This window comes from Littorina saxatilis, linkage group LG6, assembly GCF_037325665.1.
Source record: "Littorina saxatilis isolate snail1 linkage group LG6, US_GU_Lsax_2.0, whole genome shotgun sequence".
Taxonomy (NCBI): domain Eukaryota; kingdom Metazoa; phylum Mollusca; class Gastropoda; order Littorinimorpha; family Littorinidae; genus Littorina; species Littorina saxatilis.
In genome coordinates this window covers 15,992,474-16,013,710 of record NC_090250.1, presented here as the reverse complement: position 1 = coordinate 16,013,710, position 21,237 = coordinate 15,992,474, and the positions used below count along the sequence as shown (strand labels likewise).

At 42.9% G+C, this 21,237-nt stretch overlaps 1 protein-coding gene across 3 annotated transcripts in view; it reads right to left on the bottom strand.

Moving 5' to 3' along the window:
* LOC138968609 (uncharacterized) overlaps positions 1-21,237 on the bottom strand; it is a 58,281-nt gene that overhangs the window by 36,819 nt on the left and 225 nt on the right. For all 3 annotated transcript variants that reach the window (XM_070341205.1, XM_070341203.1, XM_070341204.1), the window contains exons 2-7: positions 20,120-20,920; positions 15,328-15,401; positions 12,847-12,973; positions 10,305-10,388; positions 8,222-8,310; positions 6,471-6,544 (exon numbers count right to left, since the gene is read on the bottom strand). In XM_070341205.1, the coding sequence (XP_070197306.1) occupies positions 6,471-6,544; positions 8,222-8,310; positions 10,305-10,388; positions 12,847-12,973; positions 15,328-15,401; positions 20,120-20,920 (1,249 nt within the window). The remainder of the gene's footprint in view (positions 1-6,470; positions 6,545-8,221; positions 8,311-10,304; positions 10,389-12,846; positions 12,974-15,327; positions 15,402-20,119; positions 20,921-21,237) is intronic.

Below are 21,237 nucleotides of genomic sequence, written 5' to 3'. Positions count from 1 at the left end.
AAATGGGGGGAAGGCGTATGCCACAAGGCCCGTCCAGTCGATCTCCAATGCGTTTGTCTTCCATGCTTCCGGATCCGGAAAAAGCGAGACAAAGACTGGCAGTCTCCGGGAAAACCTCGTAGCGAACAGATCTACTAGAGGTTTCTCCACCTGCACCCACAGCCGCTGAAGCGCGTGGTAGGTGATCGTCCACTCCGTGTGCAAAACGCTGGAGGAATGGCTGAGAGCGTCCGCCAGGACATTGAGTCGACCTGGTAAGAACTTCGCCGAAAGAGTGATCTGATGCTGAGCACCCCAGCCTGACAGAGACGCGTCTGTGAACATGTCTACCTCCGGAGGTGGGAGAACAATGGGAACTCCCAGAAACAAGTCTGTTTGTAGCCACTGTTGAGTGGCTTGCCGAATCCAGCTGTGTATCTGAACAGAGACATCCCAGCCCTGATAAGCTGAGTTCCATTCAAAGTTGAGCGCTGCCTGAAAAAGCCTTTTGCACACTCTCCCCAGAGGAATGAGTGTGGCCATAGAATCCATCTGTCCAAGAGCTGAAGCCAAGACCCTGACATTGGCCTGCTTCTGTGATCGGAGAGACCGGAGTACTCTTGAAGTTTGTTGACTCTTCTCAGGGAAGCACGTACTGACCAAGCCACCGTATCGAAAGTCATCCCTAGGTATGTGAAGTTTTGGGACGGTATCAGCTCTGATTTGCTCTGGTTGACCTGAAAACCGAGGTCGTTTGCCTGATGTAACACTGCCTGCGTGTGAAGACTGCAGGTCTGCTGATCCTGATGGAGGACGAGCCAATCGTCCAAATATGCACAAAGGCGAATGCCTTTTTGTCTGACCAGGAAACAAAGTTGTCGTGTCACCATTGTGAAAACCCAAGGGGCTAGAGATAAGCCGAAAGGGAGCGCCCTGAACTGATAAATCTCTTCTGCCCAACAAAATCTGAGCCACTTCCGATCTGACGGATGCATGAGTAAGCATTGCCCAATCCCTTGGCCTGAGTGCATCCCGGATAGAAGAGGGAGTTTCCATCGTAAACCGAATTTCCCTGGGAAATTTGTTTAGAGGGGACAGGTCTAGAACTGGCCGCCAGCCTCCCGAATTCTTTGGGACTACGAAAATTCTCCCATAAAAACCCGGGGAGTTGTGGTCCAAAACCTCTTCCACTGCTTCCTTTTGAAGAAGGGCAGCAATTTCTAACTGAATCATGACCTTTGCCTCTGGTTTTGCCGGAAATCTGAACGCGGGAGGTGTTCTGGTAAGAGTTGCTTTTCCCTCTTTCCAGAGCAGCATGAACCCCGAACGTACTATCCCCACAATCCACTGACTGTTTACATGCTGTATCCAGTAGGGAAGGGCCCGGGAGGGGCCGCCCGACACCAAAAGGGTGAGGGCCGTGGGGATGAGTAGCTCGGGGCCTCGTCATTGGGGGTTGGGCTTTCGACCCGACCCCCTAGCGTTACCGAAAGACGGCTTCTTCTTGGGGTAAGGTGCACTTCTGCCTCTTCCTCTAGAAGAGGATTGGGATTGTTGTGCGTTGCGTCCGCGATTAGCGGATGTGAAAGAAGCTTTAGGAGGACCCTGTTGCTTGGCCTGTGGCTTAGCGAAACCATGCTGAGCAAGCTAAATTGGCAATTGCTAAGTCCTTGGTGTTCCGAGTTTGCCTGTCAAGTGCATCAAGAGAGGGTTGCCCGAGCAGAGCTCCATCTGTTAAAGGAGAGGCCTTGAGCAAGTCTACAGTAGACTTATCTTGAATTCTGGAACCAGACAAGAAGGAGTCTCTGCGAGTGTACACCGCATGCGCGTATAAACGTGCCTAATTACCGTGTGCCGCTAGAAGAGGCACAGTGTCTACAGGCAAGCTGTTCTCCAAACCCGAAGTTCTAGCCAAAACCTTGGAAAGTTCGTAAGCCACGGAAGGGGATTCGTTGAAACGAAATTCCTGACTTTCCATTAGTGCTGGGCGGAAATCACCCACCGCTGAGGGTGGTGGTGCCGCTGAGCTTGTCGTAGCTGTCACACCTTCAGCAAAGTACTTGGCAGCTACCTGAGCAGCAGTAACAAAAGCTGGCTTAAGCTTGAGTGACAACCTGAAATCAACTTCCTCCTCATTGACTGAGTGAGACTCGTCGAACTCAGATTCCGCTGAGGCTGGACACTAAAAGTCAATGTGACTATAGCTGCGTCGCTAAGTTGTTCCTCTAAGGGCGAGGCTGATTGCAAAACGGAAGAACCGTGCAAAGCCTGTCCAAAAGCAGCTTCCTGCCCAGAGGGCGGAAGTTGAGAACTGTATACATTCACCGGAGACATGCTAGTCTGCCCGTGAGTATATCCGTCTCGTTGTCCGGTGTCGACACCCCGTGAGTTCCGCTTACTAAGAGCGATAGCCTCCGGGAGAGTCGAACTTTCACTCCCCAGCCTCAGCGGGGGAGCTACTAGTTCCGGCCCAACTTGTCCGGTGTTGACCCCCCGTGAGTTCCGCTTACTAAGAGCGATAGTCTCCGGGAGAGTCAAACTTTCACCCCCCCAGTCTCGGCGGGGGAGCTACTAGTTCCGGCCCAACTTGAACACTTTCACCAGAGAACCTGGTTACCGGTGAACATGACAAACCTGTTGAGCGTGAAACCGCTCCGCATATGAAGGAAGCCCCCTCCTCTGCGTGCACGTCAGCCGAAGTGACTGTGCATGAAGGCGGAACCTTGATGCGTGACAACGAAGCCACGTCGCCCTAACTCCCGCCGGGAGCAAGCACATCTCTTGACGAGTGGCCTGCAAATCCGCAGCAAGCTGCTGTTGTTGCACAAACATGTTATTCATTTGGGCCGAAAAAGACTCAAAAAGGGAAGAACAATCCTCTCTAACACAAGTTTTATCTTTCCCACTGCATTTCTTGACCTTGGCTGAAGTAGCCTTACTTTTAACCTCCTTCAGCACCGGCATGGTTGGACTCAAAGGGTCCGAAATCTTAACTGACATTGTTGTTTGTGAAGATGGGTCAAGAACAGAAACGATAGTGCCTTTGCCTTTCTCTTTATGTGTAACTTTAAAAGGAGAAACCTCAGCAGCTACTTGTCTAGTCTGTATTTTCTTTTTCTCCTTGTCAGCCATTGCTGACGAAAAAACAGTCTGAGTTATGGTAAACAACAATCAGACCGAATAATGGAGAAAGAAACAAACGCAAGCAAAAGCAAACAAATAAGAACGAGCTCACCCAAACTGGTGCATGAGAAACAGGGACCTGTAAATGGGGTGAAAACACTGTCCAGAAGACAGTAGGCTAAAAGCCTGTAGCGTAGTGTAAAACGCGTCCGAGCTACTCGGAGGCTGAAGTGGGAGTGCGCTTTCAACATGGCGGCGGTGGAGTCACGCGTGATCGGTCACGCGTGATCGGTCACGTGACGGTATGACCTTGACTCTTGTCTACATGGGTTACAGGTCAAGGCCGTTCTTTCTTAGGGGGTTTCTTCCCCTTTGGGGTGAAGCGTAGTTCAGCGTCTTAGCACTTAAACTGAAGTTAATGCTATGTGAGTCGGGTTAAGATATGTAATTTAATTCTCGTACAAATGAATAATTACACATTAACATGCTTCCATTTGAGATATATTTCCAGACAAAATTGACAAAGCAGTGGGACTTACTTGCTGATTTTTTATTTTTTTATTTATTTTTTTTTAATTTTTTTTTTTTATAATTAGTATTATTATTATTATTATTGACGAGCCGCACGAGCGGGTCGTCTTTGTTACTATTGCCCACGGGAGTTAACTCCCAATGCCTACCCGTGCGTCGGTTATTGGTTACTGCCTGGGCCGAAAATAGGTCAACCACGTTCTCTAGCCGCGTTGCCGATTCGCGCTTTGTTCACTATGGGCCGCAAAATAGGTCACCCGCGCTCTCGTCGGCCCCCATTCAAAAGTGGCATCCGTAACACTACGCTCCGCCCCCGAAACAAAAACTAAACAAACTTACTGGGCCAAATAAAGGTGAGCAGCGAACCTGCATAGCCTATGCTTAGAAATACTTCACAAGATTTTCAAAACATGATGAATAGAACCAAGTTGACCAAATGTCAAGTCGGCAAGGCAGGATGTGAACATTTTTAGATCAAACAATCGCCAACTAAACTTCAGGCTTCCCCAGGCCTCGTAAACAATTGCTCAGAGTCTATAATTACCACATATTCAAAATTAGAACAATGCAAAACCCAAACCGTTCAGAAAAAAGGACTTGTTTCTTGTAAACGCTGGGGATACTTGGAGAGTGACTTGCTGCTAGCGATGATAGCCTGGCGTCTGATACGGGTCCTATGCCAGACTCAACCAAATAAGAATCGGACTGGATGAGGCACCACAATTAGTCTTGGAGTGACCATTGTTACTTGAACATCCGGGCTACTTAGACACACTGGCGAGAGGCTAAACCAAATAAAGATTGACCCATATATGAAGCACTAATCGTCTGCTCGAGAATCGCCTCTACTCTACTCGAGACAACTGTGTCTGCCTTGAAGTTCATAACAGCATTTAAGCAGAAGCTGAAATGTTTTTATTGTAATTCAATCTGACGACGATCTCTTTTCTGCTTTCATGCGATGGTGAGACAGAATTGGTTCTGTTCTGTTCACACTAACTTTCAGTCCACCTACCTGCAAGGGTCAAGTCCCAAGAAATGTCTCTGTATTCCTATCCTATCACTCTGCTCCTGTCTTGTTTTCTTTCACATACATTTTCCCTTTTTTTTCTGGACAGCAAACTCTAAAACAAATTCTTTTCATCACAAAAGCGATCTTTGGAATTGACTGACGTAGTCCGGAAGAATTCATGCATCAACTTACGTCACGTATTCGACGTCATCACTTCGCATACCTTATGGTCTCGGTATTTTGTTGGCCTTCATATTTCCTACTTGTAAAATGACCCTCAAAGCTAACCGAGACTAGTTGAGGTTGTATCAATTGCGCCTGCCAGCAGGTGGTAAATGGCTTTTTTAGCGAGTGGTTATCGACAATTCATGACCGGTAATTTTTAATGAGTTGGGCCGCATTCTGACCAATCACAGGATCTGTTTCATTAAAACGCCAACTTGATTGAATTACAATTAATGATTAACACCTAAACACTAATTAAGACAGTGACTAAAATCAACAACAGACTACATGAGTGCTATTATGCCATATAAAGGTAAAGACACAAAGGGTAAGGCTAAAGAATCATATAGTCCTGTGAGGTTCAAACCTCATGGAAATTTAGCAGTGTTGATTTTTCCCTGGGGAAAGCAATTGAAATCTGCCACACAGTAACAAATAATGACCCCACCCAATTCTTCATATTTTGTTTGCATGCGTGCGTTTGTGTTTCCAAGCCCCAAGACTTTGACCATGAACTTAATGGTATCTTTATCGTGCGCATGTGTGCACACGAGGGTGTTCAGACACGAAGGACAAGTCTGTCAACATTATGTTCACTCTGGGAAATAAATCCCTCGCCGAACCTGGGATTCAAACTCACGCCGATAGTGAAAAACTAGCTGGTTTCAAAGCCAGCTGCACAGACACGCTACCTGAACGTACTTAGCGATCCCGTGACAGCTGTTGCATCTTCCACCATTTAAGTGCCGTTCTGACGGGTGCAGTGGCGTGGTGGTAAGACTTCGGCCTCCTAATCGGGAGGTCGTGAGTTTGAATCCCGGCCTGGTGGGTTAATTTTAGAGTGGAGATTTTTCCGATCTCCCAGGTCAACCTATGTGCAGACCTGCTAGTGACTTAACCCCCCTCGTGTGTACACGCAAGCACAAGACCAAGTGCGCACGGAAAAAATCCTGTAATCCATGTCGGAGTTCGGTGGGTTATGGAAACACGAAAATACCCATCATGCCTACTCAACGAAAGCGAATTGAAGCTGACTAATTGCTCTCAGAGTATAGTTTGGGGAACCCAAATGATGGGCAAACAAGCTCACACGTAACCAGAAAATTCTGGAATGCTGAAGAAGAAGTGCTTTTCACAGCGCAGACTTTCTACCAACTTTTCCCCAACTTTCAAGCGATTTTAGTTGACGCCAAGTCAAATCAAAATCACTGCCCATGTAAACAAACGCTCAAACTAGTTTTAAGCAGAGATTCTCGGCCAGTTCAGCTATGGGAGCTAACTTCCTAATGCAGGACAAGCAGTTTGGATACACAGCGGAGAGAGATAACCAATCAGTAAGTACAATGAGGAAAGTCTGCGCAAAATCTGCGCCACTTTAGTCACGGCCGAGTCCAGCAGCGCTCAACTGAGTTTTTTTGAGTCGCTGCTAAATCTGGCCTAATTAAATCAAACCCAAACCATCAGGGTTGTTCACACGGCAGACTTTTAATTTTGCCGACTTGACAACAGCAATGGGGAGCCATTTCAAACAGACAAAAGCTGGGGAAAAGTTGGTTGAAAGTCTGCCATCTTTCACCCGATTTAGAGAAGGAAAATATACCTTGACCCAGCAGAACAAAGTAGTAGTTCTGAGGTAAGTGGCCCTGTCTCAATACCACTCTGTTGTTTTGCACGCTAAGGAAGAAAGAAGAATTAGAAAAATGTGAGCAAGACAGAAAAGATGAAACAGGAACGAGGAATATACAGTGAAACCCCCCCCTTTTTAAGACCCCCAATTGAAGCAAAGTGGATCGGAGTTGCGTGGTGCGTTCCTGGGAGTTGAGAATGTCGACGCGCGGCACATTCTACGGTTACACTGCCACCTCAATCGACCTTATTCTACAGTTACACTGCCACCTCAATCGACCTTATTCTACCGTTACACTGCCACCTCAATCGACCTTATTCTACCGTTACACTGCCACCTCAATCGACTTTATTCTACCGTTACACTGCCACCTCAATCGACCTTATTCTACCGTTACACTGCCACCTCAATCGACCTTATTCTGCCGTTACACTGCCACCTCAATCGACCTTATTCTACCGTTACACTGCCACCTCAATCGACCTTATTCTACCGTTACACTGCCACCTCAATCGACCTTATTCTACCGTTACACTGCCACCTCAATCGACCTTATTCTACCGTTACACTGCCACCTCAATCAACCTTATTCTACCGTTACACTGCCACCTCAATCGACCTTATTCTACGGTTACACAGCCACCTCAATCGACCTTATATTCTACCGTTACACAGCCACCTCAATCGACCTTAGTCTACCGTTACACTGCCACCTCAATCGACCTTATTCTACCGTTACACTGCCACCTCAATCGACCTTATTCTACCGTTACACTGCCACCTCAATCGACCTTATTCTACCGTTACACTGCCACCTCAATCGACCTTATTCTGCCGTTACACTGCCACCTCAATCGACCTTATTCTACCGTTACACTGCCACCTCAATCGACCTTATTCTACCGTTACACTGCCACCTCAATCAACCTTATTCTACCGTTACACTGCCACCTCAATCAACCTTATTCTACCGTTACACTGCCACCTCAATCGACCTTATTCTACCGTTACACTGCCACCTCAATCGACCTTATTCTACCGTTACACTGCCACCTCAATCGACCTTATTCTACAGTTACACTTCCACCTCAATCGACCTTATTCTACAGTTACACTGCCACCTCAATCGACCTTATTCTACAGTTACACTGCCACCTCAATCGACCTTATTCTACAGTTACACTGCCACCTCAATCGACCTTATTTTCTGACATATTTGGAGGTCTTAAAATAGAGGTTGCACTGTACAGTGGTACCTGCAATGAAAGAACAACCTAGGAACCAACCAAAAGTTTCCCTAAATCGCAGGTTTGGCCTCACAACAGGTAACTATTTTGGTAAAGCTAAGGGACAACAAAAGGTGTTCTCTCCAAAGATGTACATGACTCGATCTTCTCATTGCAAGTGCCACTGTACACACACGAAAAAGCCTTCTTTCTCAGAAATTATAGCAATGTTTCAACAAGTATAAATATACATGGACACTTAATTAAACCACCATATTCTTTTTGACGCACGCATAGTTACGCCGCTATTGTATCCTAGGACAATCCAGGTATTACACTTCAACCTTGTGCGCGCGCGCACACACACACACACACACACACACACACATGCATGCATGCAGGCACATGCAAGCACACACACATAAACACACAACAACAACAACAACAACAACACAACAGAATGCAACTTAGTAACTAACTTAATAAGGTTAATATTACCTCAGGTAATATGCTTCTTCTACGATGCGACGCTGAATGCCTGTTGGGAGTTTTGCAAAGTCATCCACATACTGGAGGCTCAGAATCGCCTGCAAAGTAGATTATTAAGCTCCGGATTTTTATTCTTATAAAGTTTATGTACCCTTGGTAATGCAGTAAACAAGTAGTTGAATTCTTTAACAAACAAAAATGAAATTTAAAAAAACCTGTTAACATACATACATTGATACGTACACAACCACACACACACACAAGCAGGTATGCATGCACACACACACATACACACAGACATATAATGAATGCATGCACAAGCTTCCATGAGCGAGCGCACACACACATGCATGCACACCCATGATCACACACACACGCAAAATATTATGGGCTTATTAGTATGAATTGTTTCACCTTTGAAATACTGAGGCAAACTACTCGTGACACTGTAGGCCAATCACTAATGTGCAGCGTGTCTCCACTCGTGGTCGGAGATCTCGTGGTCGGCGATCTAGCTGCACTAGTGAAATCATGCGATTTCAAAAACTCTATGTTCGTCGATGTGATTCTGGACTTTTGTTCTCGTGGTGACATTTTGGAAAGCGGTGTTCTTGCGTTAAACAAAGCAAACGGACAATATGATAACTGACACGGACATCCCAGTGAGAATTAGCTCCAATCTGACTCCTTAACATTTCTGCACACTTTTATTCAATATATATAACTGTCTTTGTAACACTTTAAAAGAATGTGCATGTGGGAGCTGACTATAGTTATTGCCGACGTGATCGCGTCCCTCGAGTGCAATGATCGTCGACCATTTGTTTGTTTGTTTGCTTAACGCCCAGCCGACCACGAAGGGCCATATCAGGGCGGTGCTGCTTTGACATATAACGTGCGCCACACACAAGACAGAAGTCGCAGCACAGGCTTCATGTCTCACCCATTTTTTGTTTGTTTATTTGTTGCTTAACGTCCAGCCGACTACGCAGAGCCATATCAGGACGAGGAAGGGGGGGATGAAGGGGGCCACTTGTCAAGCGATTCCTGTTTACAAATGCACTAACCCATTACTTGTGTCCCAGCAGGCTTTAGTAAAACTAAATTAATACCTACTGGAAGATTACCAGTTTCCAGTATGTTAAAATAGGCTTAACCTATCTACTGCTGGACTTACATCAGAACACTAACAGATTAAACTATACATGAATCGCGAGACAAGCGGCAAGAGAAGAGATTTTTGGAAAAAATACAGGTGAATGAGCAAGAAGGCAGAAAAAAGAAAAGAATTCATGAAGAAAAAGAGAGCATGACAGGAAAGAGGAACCAAAAATCTACCTAACAGCAAACTAGAAAGCTCCTGCGGTTCCAAAAACAGGAGGGGCCTTTAATTTCATAACCGCAGTGCCCCACTGCGGGAGTCTCACCCATTAAGTCACATTATTCTGACACCGGACCAACCAGTCCTAGCACTAACCCCATAATGCCAGACGCCACTAGATTGCCAATATTAAAGTCTTAGGTATGACCCGGCATGGGTTCGAACCCACGACCTCCCGATCACGGGGCGGACGCCTTACCACTTATAGGCCAACCGTGCCGGTCTATCGCCGACCATGTGTGGTCCAGACAGCTTCTTCTTCTTTATTTGGTGTTTAACGTCGTTTTCAACCATTCAAGGTTATATCGCGACGGGGAAAGGGGGCAGATGGGATAGGGGAAGGGGGGAGATGGGATAGAGCCACTTGTTAATTCCAGACAGCTGGTGGCACTTGCTTGTGACTGGCCCACAATATCATGTGTAGTACGTTGCCTCAGTGTTTTCAGGGAAAAGCTTAATCACAGTCTTCCACAACCCATAAAATCTTCACCAAGTTCTATCTGAAAGAGTAAGTAAATTAAAATAAGACACTGTGTGCTAAAAATGAACCAGAATCCTACCTTTTAGTCAGTATACAAATGTACCAATGCACAAAAAACTAAAAACACTAAAAAGTTGCCAGGAGATTGGTTCCGAATAACTCTTGCTCTCTCCATGACACATCATGACACATGTATGTTGTATGCGATTAAGAGTCAAGTCTGAATGTACCTGATCCACTTCTTCGGGAGTGCGTTCCTCTGGCAGCGTATCTCTTAATGTTTTCATGGCATCTATGCTCAGCATCGGCAGCAGCTGTTGATTGTCCAACAGACACGACATGAAATATGCTACAGAAAATGTCCACATGAGTAAGCTGTGCACAAAGAGTCAAACAGAATGAGTAAATTAACCCTCATGCTGGTTGTCGCGACACATGTCGCGCTACTTTACGTATAACTGTCACCTGGTTGTCACGACATATGTCGTGCTAGTACTGGCTGAGTCTGTTTGGTCGGTTCCGATTACCTACCATGGATGCGAAAACCTATATGAACGTTTTTCTTTATTTTTCTCTCTGTTAATTCACCAGTGGCTATGTAACATGTGTTACGGAATTGCACCAGTGTAAGGGTTAAGATACTGAAACTGTGAAAGGGAGAGATTAGACAGACAGAACTACAACATTCAGAGAGTCAGAGCATTGTTTGTAACTGATGTGCATGTATGTGTTTGTGTCAGTGTGTGTGTCATGATGATGGAACTTTATTTTTGAAGGGTAGAGGTTTAAGTCGGCGACGCCTTTTCTTACAACCGGTCCTTAAGAGAGAGAGAGAGAGAGAGAGAGAGAGAGAGAGAGAGAGAGAGAGAGAGAGAGAGAGAGAGAGAGAGAGAGAGACACAGAGAGAGAGAGAGAGAGAGAGAGAGACAGAGACAGAGAGAGAGACAGAGAGAGAGAGAGAGAGAGACACAGAGAGAGAGAGAGAGAGAGAGAGAGAGAGAGAAAGAGAGAATCAAATTTTACTTTACCAGAGAGAGAGAGAGACAGAGAGAGAGAGAGAGAGAGAGAGAGAGAGAGAGAGAGAAAGAGAGAATCAAATTTTACTTTACCAGAGAGAGAGAGAGAGAGAGAGAACGAACGAACGAACGAACGAACCAACCAACTTTATTTTTCGAGGGTAATGGAGTAGATACAGCAAAGATCTTTTTTCATCCAGCCCTTGCCCAAGAGGGAATTAACTAAGCAGTGCATAATATTAAAGCAGAAGAAGAAGCAAAGCAAAAACATAAAAACATGGTTATTAAATCAGACAAAGAGAGAGAAAAAAAATAAAAATAAAAATGTTCATAGCATACATGCCAACATGGTCATTGGTAATGGTATACATTAAAACACACACTTTGACACACACGGTCACATGCACACAGACACACACAGACATACATGCACACACAGACACACGCACACACACATACACAGACACATACACATACACAGACACACACACACATACACTCACACGCACGCACGCTCACACACACACACATACACACACACACACACACACACACATGTACACATTGTACACATAATCATAATGTATGTGCAAAATCCATGAAGAGAACAACGTAAACAGAGAGAGAGAGAGAAAAAAACAAAAAACTTAACTGAAATGAAATGATTATACTAGTAGATCTTCATGTACTTATCAAACAGCAGTACCTGATCGAGGCATTAAGTGCCACACGACGATGAAAGCATATACAAAAAGGTATGTCTTCTAAAACTGGCAACAGAAAGTGGCTGTCTGAGAGAGACTGGTAAACCATTCCACAGAAATGGACCTGAATATGCCAGACTAGTTTTATACAAGTCAATTCTAGGGAGGGGAACATTTAGTTTCTTCGTGCGGCTTGATGAAGTCTCAGGTAATAATATTCTTTTAGTTAAATAGTCTGGTACACGTCCAAGAACTATTTTATGCATAAACCTTGCCTTGTTAAACGCTAGTCTGGATGAAAGTGGAAGAATTTCAGCTTTTTTGTAGTCATGATTAGAGAGGGTGCTGTTTTTCAGCAGAACAACTTTTACTCCGCGTCTGTGCAAAGATTTTAGGGGTCTTAAAGCTGCATCACTTGCAGAATCCCAAAGGGTTGATGCATAGTCTATTCCAGACTGCACATGCGCTTGAAAAAATGTTCTGCGCGCATCAAAATTTAGAAAATGTTTAATCTTTGCAGACTGATGAACTTTTTTTGCTGTAGATTTACATAAGTTACTTACATGAGGGCCCCATGTTAGATTGTTGTCAATAGTTACACCCAAAATTTTGTGTTCACTAACCTCGTTTATGAGCTGACTTAATCAACAGAAATGCACTTCTTTGGTTCCGACATGACTTGTCGTTTTTGACGCGTAGTAATTAGCATATACTTTGTTTTTTCTGGATTGAGAGACATGTGGTTTAAAGAGAGAGAGAGAGAGAGAGAGAGAGAGCGAGAAAGAAAGAGAGAGGAGAAGAGAGAGAGAGAGAGAGAGAGAGAGAGAGAGAGAGAAAGAGAGAGAGAGATGAGAGAGTCTGAGAGAGAGAGAAGAGAGATGAGAGAGAGAGAGAGAGAGAGAAAGAGAGAGAGAGAGAGAGAGAGAGAGAGAGAGAGAGAGAGAGAGAGAGAGAGAGAGAGACAGGCTAACAACTTATCAACAGTCACAGAGGCCTACAAAATGGCAGATAGATAGTCTAAGCCAAACAAGACCAATTAATGCAATACAAACCATACGGGGTGGTTTAAAATCATCCTTGTCAAATACCAAGCTATTGTCGGGTCCCCGCAGTACAGGCTGTATGGCAGACTGCACCATGTCTATGCAAGTGAGGCAGTCTTGCGACTTTTCAAATGACCTGGAGAGTTTAAATTAAATAATGAAATATTAGACAGTAGTCAGGGCTATAAATGAACCTCCCATATCTTAGTTACACGGATCTGTATCAAAATATACCAATGCAAACAAATAAATACAAAATAAAGGTTACACAATCAATAATAAACAAGTCGCGAAAGGCGAAAATACAACATTTAGTCAAGCTCAGTCGAACTCACAGAATGAAACTGAACGCATTGCATTTTTTTCGCAAGACCGTACACTCGTAGCATCGTCTGTCCACCGCTCGTGGCAAAGGCAGTGAAATCAACAATCCAGAAAAGCGCGGTAGCGGTTGCGCTGAGGAGGATTATAGCACAGTACTTTACTGTACCTCTCTTCGTTTTAACTTTCTCAGCGTGTTTTTAATCCAAACATATCATATCTATATGTTTTTGGAATCAGGAACAGACAAGGAATAAGATGAAATTGTTTTTAAATCGATTTCAGAAATTTAATTCTAATCATAATTTTTATATTTTTAATTTTCAGAGCTTGTTCTTTATCCGAATATAACATATTTATGTTTTTGGAATCAGAAAATGATGAAGAATACGATAAACGTAATTTTGGATCGTTTTATAAAAAAATACTTTTAATTACAATTTTAAGATTAAAATCATTTTTAATGACCAAAGTCATTAATTAATTTTTAAGCCTCCAAGCTGAAATGCAATACCAAAGTCCGGCCTCTGGAATCGCTCTACACACACACACACATACACCACGACCCTCGTCTCGATTCCCCACTCTATGTTAAAACATTTAGTCAAAACTTGACTAAATGTAAAAAAGAGTTCATAGCAAATCAGTTTATGCAAACATTAGCCCATGCCTGAAATTGAATTATTCCTGAAAACTAGCAAACAACAAAAGTTAACAAGTCGCGTAAGGCGAAATTACTACATTTAGTCAAGCTGTGGAACTCACAGAATGAAACTGAACGCATTGCATTTTTTCACAATGACCATAGTCCGCCGCTAGTGCAAAAGGCAGTGAAAGTGATGAGCCTGTTTAACGCGGTAGCGGTTGCGCTGCGCTGCATAGCACGCTTTACTGTACCTCTCTTTGTTTTAACTTTCTGAGCGTGTTTTTAATTCAAACATATCATATCTATATGTTTTTGGAATCAGGAACCGACATTAGGAATAAGATGAAATTGTTTTTAAAACGATTTCGGAAATTTAATTTTAATCATAATTTTTATAATATTTTTAATTTTCAGAGCTTGTTTTTAATCCGAATATAACATATTTATATGTTTTTGGAATCAGAACATGATAAAGAATAAAATAAAAGTAATTTTGGATCGTTTTATACAAAAATAATTTTAATTACAATTTTCAGATTTTTAATGACCAAAGTCATTAATTAATTTGTAAGCCTCCATGCTGAAATGCAATACTGAAGTCCAACCTTCGTCGAAGATTGCTTGGCCAAAATTTCAATCAATTTGATTGAAAAATGAAGGTGTGACAGTGCCGCCTCAACTTTTACAAAAAGCGGGATATGACATTTATCGAAAAAAAGAAAAAAACGTCTGGGGATATATCATACCCAGGAACTCTCATGTAAAATTTCATAAAGATCGGTCCAGTAGTTTACTCTGAATCGCTCTACACACACACACGCACAGACAGACACAGACAGACACACACACACCACGACCCTCATCTGGATTCCCCCTCTATGTTAAAACATTTAGTCAAAACTTGACTAAATGTAAAAATGAAGGCTCATGCATGCATTCTGCACATGACTAAATTGAGTGAAAAAGATACAATGTACAGGTAATATAATATGCAGACCTTGGAATTACCCCTGTTTGTTATTTGGAGTATTCTCAAACAAACTAAATGGAAACTTCGGAAAAATAATCAAATGTACTCCACACAACATTTCAACATCAATGATTCAAAGTCAAACATGCTTCGCGTGCGTCCGTTGAACCTTTAATCAGGTAAACCAATACCTTTAAAATAAATGCTTCTTTCAATTTGTAATGACAAAGGCATTGATCAAATGCAAAGTTATAGTTATCTTAATCATTAAAAGAGTCAGAAAAAAACAATCTTTAAGAATTGTTTTGTCGTATTTTGTTTCCACCGACCGTACTATTTATATTTTAGACAATCAAGCAAATTACCCAAATACGACAAAATCGTATAGGTTCCAAGGTCTGCATATAATGCTTCAACATTTGAGGAAGCAGAAAATGGGAGGTGGAAAATCTGCCCAAAAAATGTCTGGATTTCAAGCCCAGTGAGTTTACAAGACACTGTCAAAGCTACAGAAAACAGCATGCCTCAAGAACAATTACTGTCGAAAGCAAACCTTTCTGTTAAAACTCGGTCAATCTTGCACATCGTTCTCAACATTCTAAAAAGAAAGTGCCATCTCTGCCTGGCCTGGAACAAATGAAACAAGTTGTGTAAAGCAAAATGACTGCAACATTTATAGTCAACCTGTCAAACTCACAGAATGACAGTTTTTTTACCAATGCAAGTCATTAATTCATTAATATATTTGCGGATTCTTCACGGCAAGGAAATGGCTGACACTGTCATGTGAAAAACTTACAGATCACAATTGACAAGCCAGCTACCATAGCACTGCAGTAGCTTTTCTCTTTTCTGTTTTAAACCTTTTGAGTTTGTTTTAATTCAAACACAACATATCTATGTTTTTGGAATCCGCAAATGATAAAGAATAAATATCAAATAACCAAAGGGAAGTAATCGATCTTTATAATGCATACGACATGTGTAATAGAGTAAGCGAGAGTTGTACGGAACCTTATCTCCTGGCACCTGAGAGAATAACAAGCATTGAAATGAACAAGCGACTTTCATCCTCAAAAAGGATGATCACCGCAAGCTCATATGCTCATCATTCTCTAAGGCACTCCAACTAACACCTACGTACACATGCAGTCATATACAAGAACCAGCTTTTATTGTCGACCGGACATAGTCCTTAGATCAAGATAGTCTTAAATAATTAATTATTAATTAATTAATAATTACTTTTAATTAGATAGTCTTGATCTAAGGACTATGTCCGGTCGACAATAAAAGCTGGTTCTTGCATGTACATGACTGTGTACGTAGGTGTTAGTTGGAGTGCCTTCATGGGAAGTAATCCACTCATCAGAGGGGCCCCACATCGCAGGTACCACTGTGGTAATATGTACTGCCACTTTAGTGATCCAGGTCTGTTTATTTTTGGTACGTGTTCAAATGGAAGGAAGCACTTATCCCATGTTAAAGCCTAGTGTTCTTCCAATTCAATTCAATTCAAGTCAATACAACTCAAAACACCGGCCTTTATATATACTTATTTGCAAGATGGCTTGCACAGAATGTTATGCTTTCCCTTTAGTTTTAGGACCTTGATTTTTCAGATGTTAACTGTTCATATATATAAACCTCTGAAAATGTACCTCCGCTTTAGACTCCTACTTTTTTAAGGTCTGATTTTCTCAGATATTTGGAGGTCTTAAAAGCCGGGTTCCACAGTATATTTTATGTGTATTATATATCTTCTATCAATATATGATCTATACGGCTTGTGTGTGTGTGTGTGTCTGTCTGTCTGTCTGTGTGTTCGCGATTCACGGCCAAAGTTCTCGATGGATTTGCTTCAAATTTGGTGGGCATATTCAGGTAGACCCCGGACAACAATCGATGAAAATTTTGAACACGTGCGTGCTCTAAGCGCGGCGCGGTGAACCGATTTTGGTTTTTCTGTTCATTCATTCAGATCCATTCCCAGTAACTCTTCCTTATCTTCTCCAGTGTTTTGCGTGTTTATCTCCCTTCCTTCGTGTGGCGTCAATCCCGTATTTGCAGCAGCAGTAGCTAGCTTCCCTTCTACCTGCCCAGTTTTCAATATACGTGTACAAAATCCCTCCCATCTTCAAAATAAAGAAGAACAAGAAGAAGTTAGTTATTGACAGTTTTCATTCCTCCTCCCCCCCCCCCCTTACGAAACTAAACACTTTTTTTTCCGGCTCTACTTCTTCCACTTCACAGCGACCAGCGCTTTTCTCACTTCACAACGACCAGCGCTTTTCTGCACAGGTTAGTACATCTAAGTATTGCAATTCGTGTACAAAATCCCTCCCATCTTCAAAATATTGCAGTACATCTAAGTATTGCAATTCGTGTACAAAATCCCTCCCATCTTCAAAATATTGCAGTACATCTAAGTATTGCAATTCGTGTACAAAATCCCTCCCATCTTCAAAATATTGCAGTACATCTAAGTATTGCAATTCGTGTACAAAATCCCTCCCATCTTCAAAATATTGCAGTACATCTAAGTATTGCAATTCGTGTACAAAATCCCTCCCATCTTCAAAATATTGCCACTAATACTACCCCTCCCATCTTCAAAATATTGCAGTACATCTAAGTATTGCAATTCGTGTACAAAATCCCTCCCATCTTCAAAATATTGCCACTAATACTACCCCTCCCATCGTTTCCTTGCAACCATTAATAGTCAGGACCTGGTCGATCAAAATTTTCAACACGTACTCTAAGCGCGGCGCGGCGACAAGCAGCTTCAAATATTCCCGTCTGGATCTAACACGTGCTCTAAGCGCGGAGCGGTGACAAGCAGCTTCAGATATTCCCGTCTGGATCTGCACCAAATTTGGTGTCTCTACTCAGGTAGACCCACAAAAAAATTCTGGTGCAATCGCTTTGGATACTATACAAAACTAAATATCTTTTTTTTTTCACATCACACCATCTGAGTGCCAGACCAGACGTTTCATCTCTCTCCCTCTCTCTCTCTCTCTCTCTCTCTCTCTCTCTCAGTCTCTCTCTCTATGGATCTGCACCAAATTTGGTGTCTGTACTCAGGTAGACCCATCAAAAAATCTGGTGCAATCGCTCATCATATTATACAAAACTAAATACGGTATCATCCCGGCTTTGCCGGGTATTTCTCTAGTAATCAGGCATGAAAACTGAAAAAAAACTGAAAAAAAAATTCGAAGGCGCATAGCGCCAAGTTTCGCAGGCGCGAAGCGCCAAGACTTCAAGGGTGCAATTTGGTGCAATCTGGGGCTATCTGAGCCTTAAAATTGGATTCTAACATGGCCCCAAAATACATACAAAATGAAGCATTCTGGTGCTCATTTGAAAGCAAATCTACTTCTTTTTCAGGCATTAAAAAGGGATTACAACAAGCTGGTATTGTCATGAAATATATATATATATCTATAGAATTTTATATCACTTTCAGCCTACTAGGGGGGGGGGGGGGGGGGTCCAGGGGCATGCTGCCCCGGGAAAAAAAATGTCAGTGGGTGCAAAATAAAGAGAGAGAGAGAGAGAGTGTCAACAATCTACGACACGACTGCCAACTAGTCTCGGCCCGCTCAAAAAACAATGACCGAGACTTTCAGTAATTCCTTCGCGTGACGTCTAACCCTCTTACGCCATAATGTGACGTCTTCAAATGACGAAATGTTAAAGTTTCTACCACAGACATACACACGCACAAACACACGCACAAACGCACAGACAAAGTTACGATCGCATAGGCTACACTTCGTGAGCCAAAAAACGGAATCGCACAAATAAATCGGATGGCCCATTGAAAATAATCGGAAAAGTCGGAAAAAAACGGAGAATTTTCATCCCTGAGTAATATATATATATATACGACTAGTGTCTGTGTGTCTGTGTGTCTGTGTGTCTGTGTGTGTGTCTGTCTGTGCGCGATGCACGGCCAAAGTTCTCGATGGATCTGCTTCAAATTTGGTGGGCTTATTCAGAGAGACCCCGGACACAACCTCATCGATGAGATATTTCAACACGTGCTCTCAGCGCGCAGCGCTGAACCGATTTTGGTTCCACCTCAGCTATTTTGGTTCCACCTCAGCTACCCGGGCCCCCATACCGACACACCATAGCCGCTACACCACATCACAACGCCAAAGTTCTCGGTGGATCTTTTTCAAATTTGGACACCGTATTCAGCTACACCCCGGACACAATATCATCGATGAGATATTTCAACACGTGCTCTCAGCGCGCAGCGCTGAACTGATTTGGGTTTTTGTGTTCATTTCACCATTATAAGTAACTCTTCCTTATCTTCTCCAGTGTTTGGCGTTTATCTCCCTTCCTTCGTGTGGCTTTCCCGTTTGTAACTTACTATTACTATTTTTAGAATGTCACTGCGCTGTCCACTGCGCTGTCCACAACGCTTCCCTTGCACCCGTAAGTTGTTCTTACTGTCAAAGTGAAAAGGTCGAATCAATTTATAGCCACGCGAAAAATACACTCTCACCTATCTCTATATATTTATAGATACAGATATGCATATATATATACGGCTTCTCTGTGTGTGTGTGTGTTTGTGTGTGTGTGTGGGCAAAAACCTGTGTATTGTAGAGTTCTGTTTGTGATGTGGTCTAGCGGCTTTTGTCTGTCTGTATGTTCTGGCATGTGTGAAGCCACATCAGATAATATAGGGCTAAGAAATAAGCTCTAAAATTCTCAATCCCGTTTGACAGGACTTCGCCTTCAAAGGTGATTGTGGTGAACCGCAACGCTGTCTGTCTCTGTCTCGCGCCTTTCACCCCAAATTCCCGTTTCTGAGTTGCTATTTATAGAATGTCACTGCGCTGTCCAGAACGCTTCCCTTGCACCCGTAAGTTGTTCTTACTGTCAAAGTGAAAAGGTCGAATCAATTTATAGCCACGCGAAAAATACACTCTCACCTATCTCTATATATTTATAGATATAGATATACATATATATATATATATATACGGCTTCTCTGTGTGTGTGTTTGTGTGTGTGTGTGTGGGCAAAAACCTGTGGATTGTAGAGTTCTGTTTGTGATGGGGTCTAGCGGCTTTTGTCTGTCTGTATGTTCTGGCATTTGAGAAGCCACAACAGATAATATAGGGCTAAGAAATAAGCTCTAAAATTCTCAATCCCGTTTGACAGGACTTCGCCTGCAAAGGTGATTGTGATGAACCGCCACGCTGTCTGTCTCTGTCTCGCGATTCACCCCGGCGAAGCCGGGTATTCCTCTAGTATATATATATATATATACATGTATTTAAATCTCCTCAGCAGCACCACAAACTTCAACTTACCAATGCCTTGGCCTCCGGGCTCAGGGCATGGAGCTTATTGCGAATACTAAAGAAGCGAATGTGGAAGTACAGTTCAGGGTCCCATGTCTTGGTGCGTAGATTTCTCAGCAAATTCTTCAACGCACCTTCTTCTGTACCCGTAAACTCTTCTGCCTTGGTCAAGCCCAGTTTTCTTGCCGCAATGGATTTGTTGGTCAGGACTTTCTTCTCTCTCTTTGCCTTTGTCTTAGGCTTCCACGGCCTTGACCGATCATCGCTGTCAAAAACCTCCGATGCTGGTTGGTATTCATGCTTGAAGTGGAACTCTGCATCGACAAAGTCATGATCGGCCTTTTTCTTTTGTTCAACCCCTGCCTTCTTCATAAGTTCACATATGTCATAGGCTTTGGCTGTGTGGCTCTGCCATACTCTTTTGTGGATGGATTCTATCCAAGCGCGCTGTCTCTCAAGATCAAAACATTGCATGTAAGGCCGTGGTGAGCATGCTGGCAACTTCTTTTTTTGCCTGCGATTTGTTTGGTTCACTGAATCGCTTACAGTTATAGTTACAGCATTTGCAGCATCTGCAGCATCTGCAGCATCTGCAGCATCTGAAGCATCTGCAGCTAGGACAGCTAATCTAGTCTTTTCTTCTAGTTCAGCTAGGACAGCTAATCTAGTCTGTTCTTCTAGTTCTAGATAAGAATAAGATGACGGTCTCCAAAAAACAGGGTCCGCACTTGGGGATACATCGACATTACGTGTTACACTTGGTATCCTAGGTAATGTCTCTCTTTGGCTCTCCATAATTATCTTGAATCTCTGAAATGCCAATGAAAAGAAACACAAATTATGCAATAATTACAGAGTTAAGTCTTAAGATGAAGGGGAAAAGCTGAAGAACTGCATGAGAACCATGCAGAAAACAATCCCGGTTATCAACAAACAATTGAGTAACACTATAGCTAGGACAGTTGACCAAGAAAACCGTGTTTTCATATTTCAGTGAGAATGAGATATCATAGTTTATACTTCAACTGCCACTGAAAAGAATTCTGGCGGTGCAAAGTTATCCCCCTTGATGCGTTTTTGCACGACTTACAAATCCTTCCCCTCAAAATCAACAAAACCGCAATTTT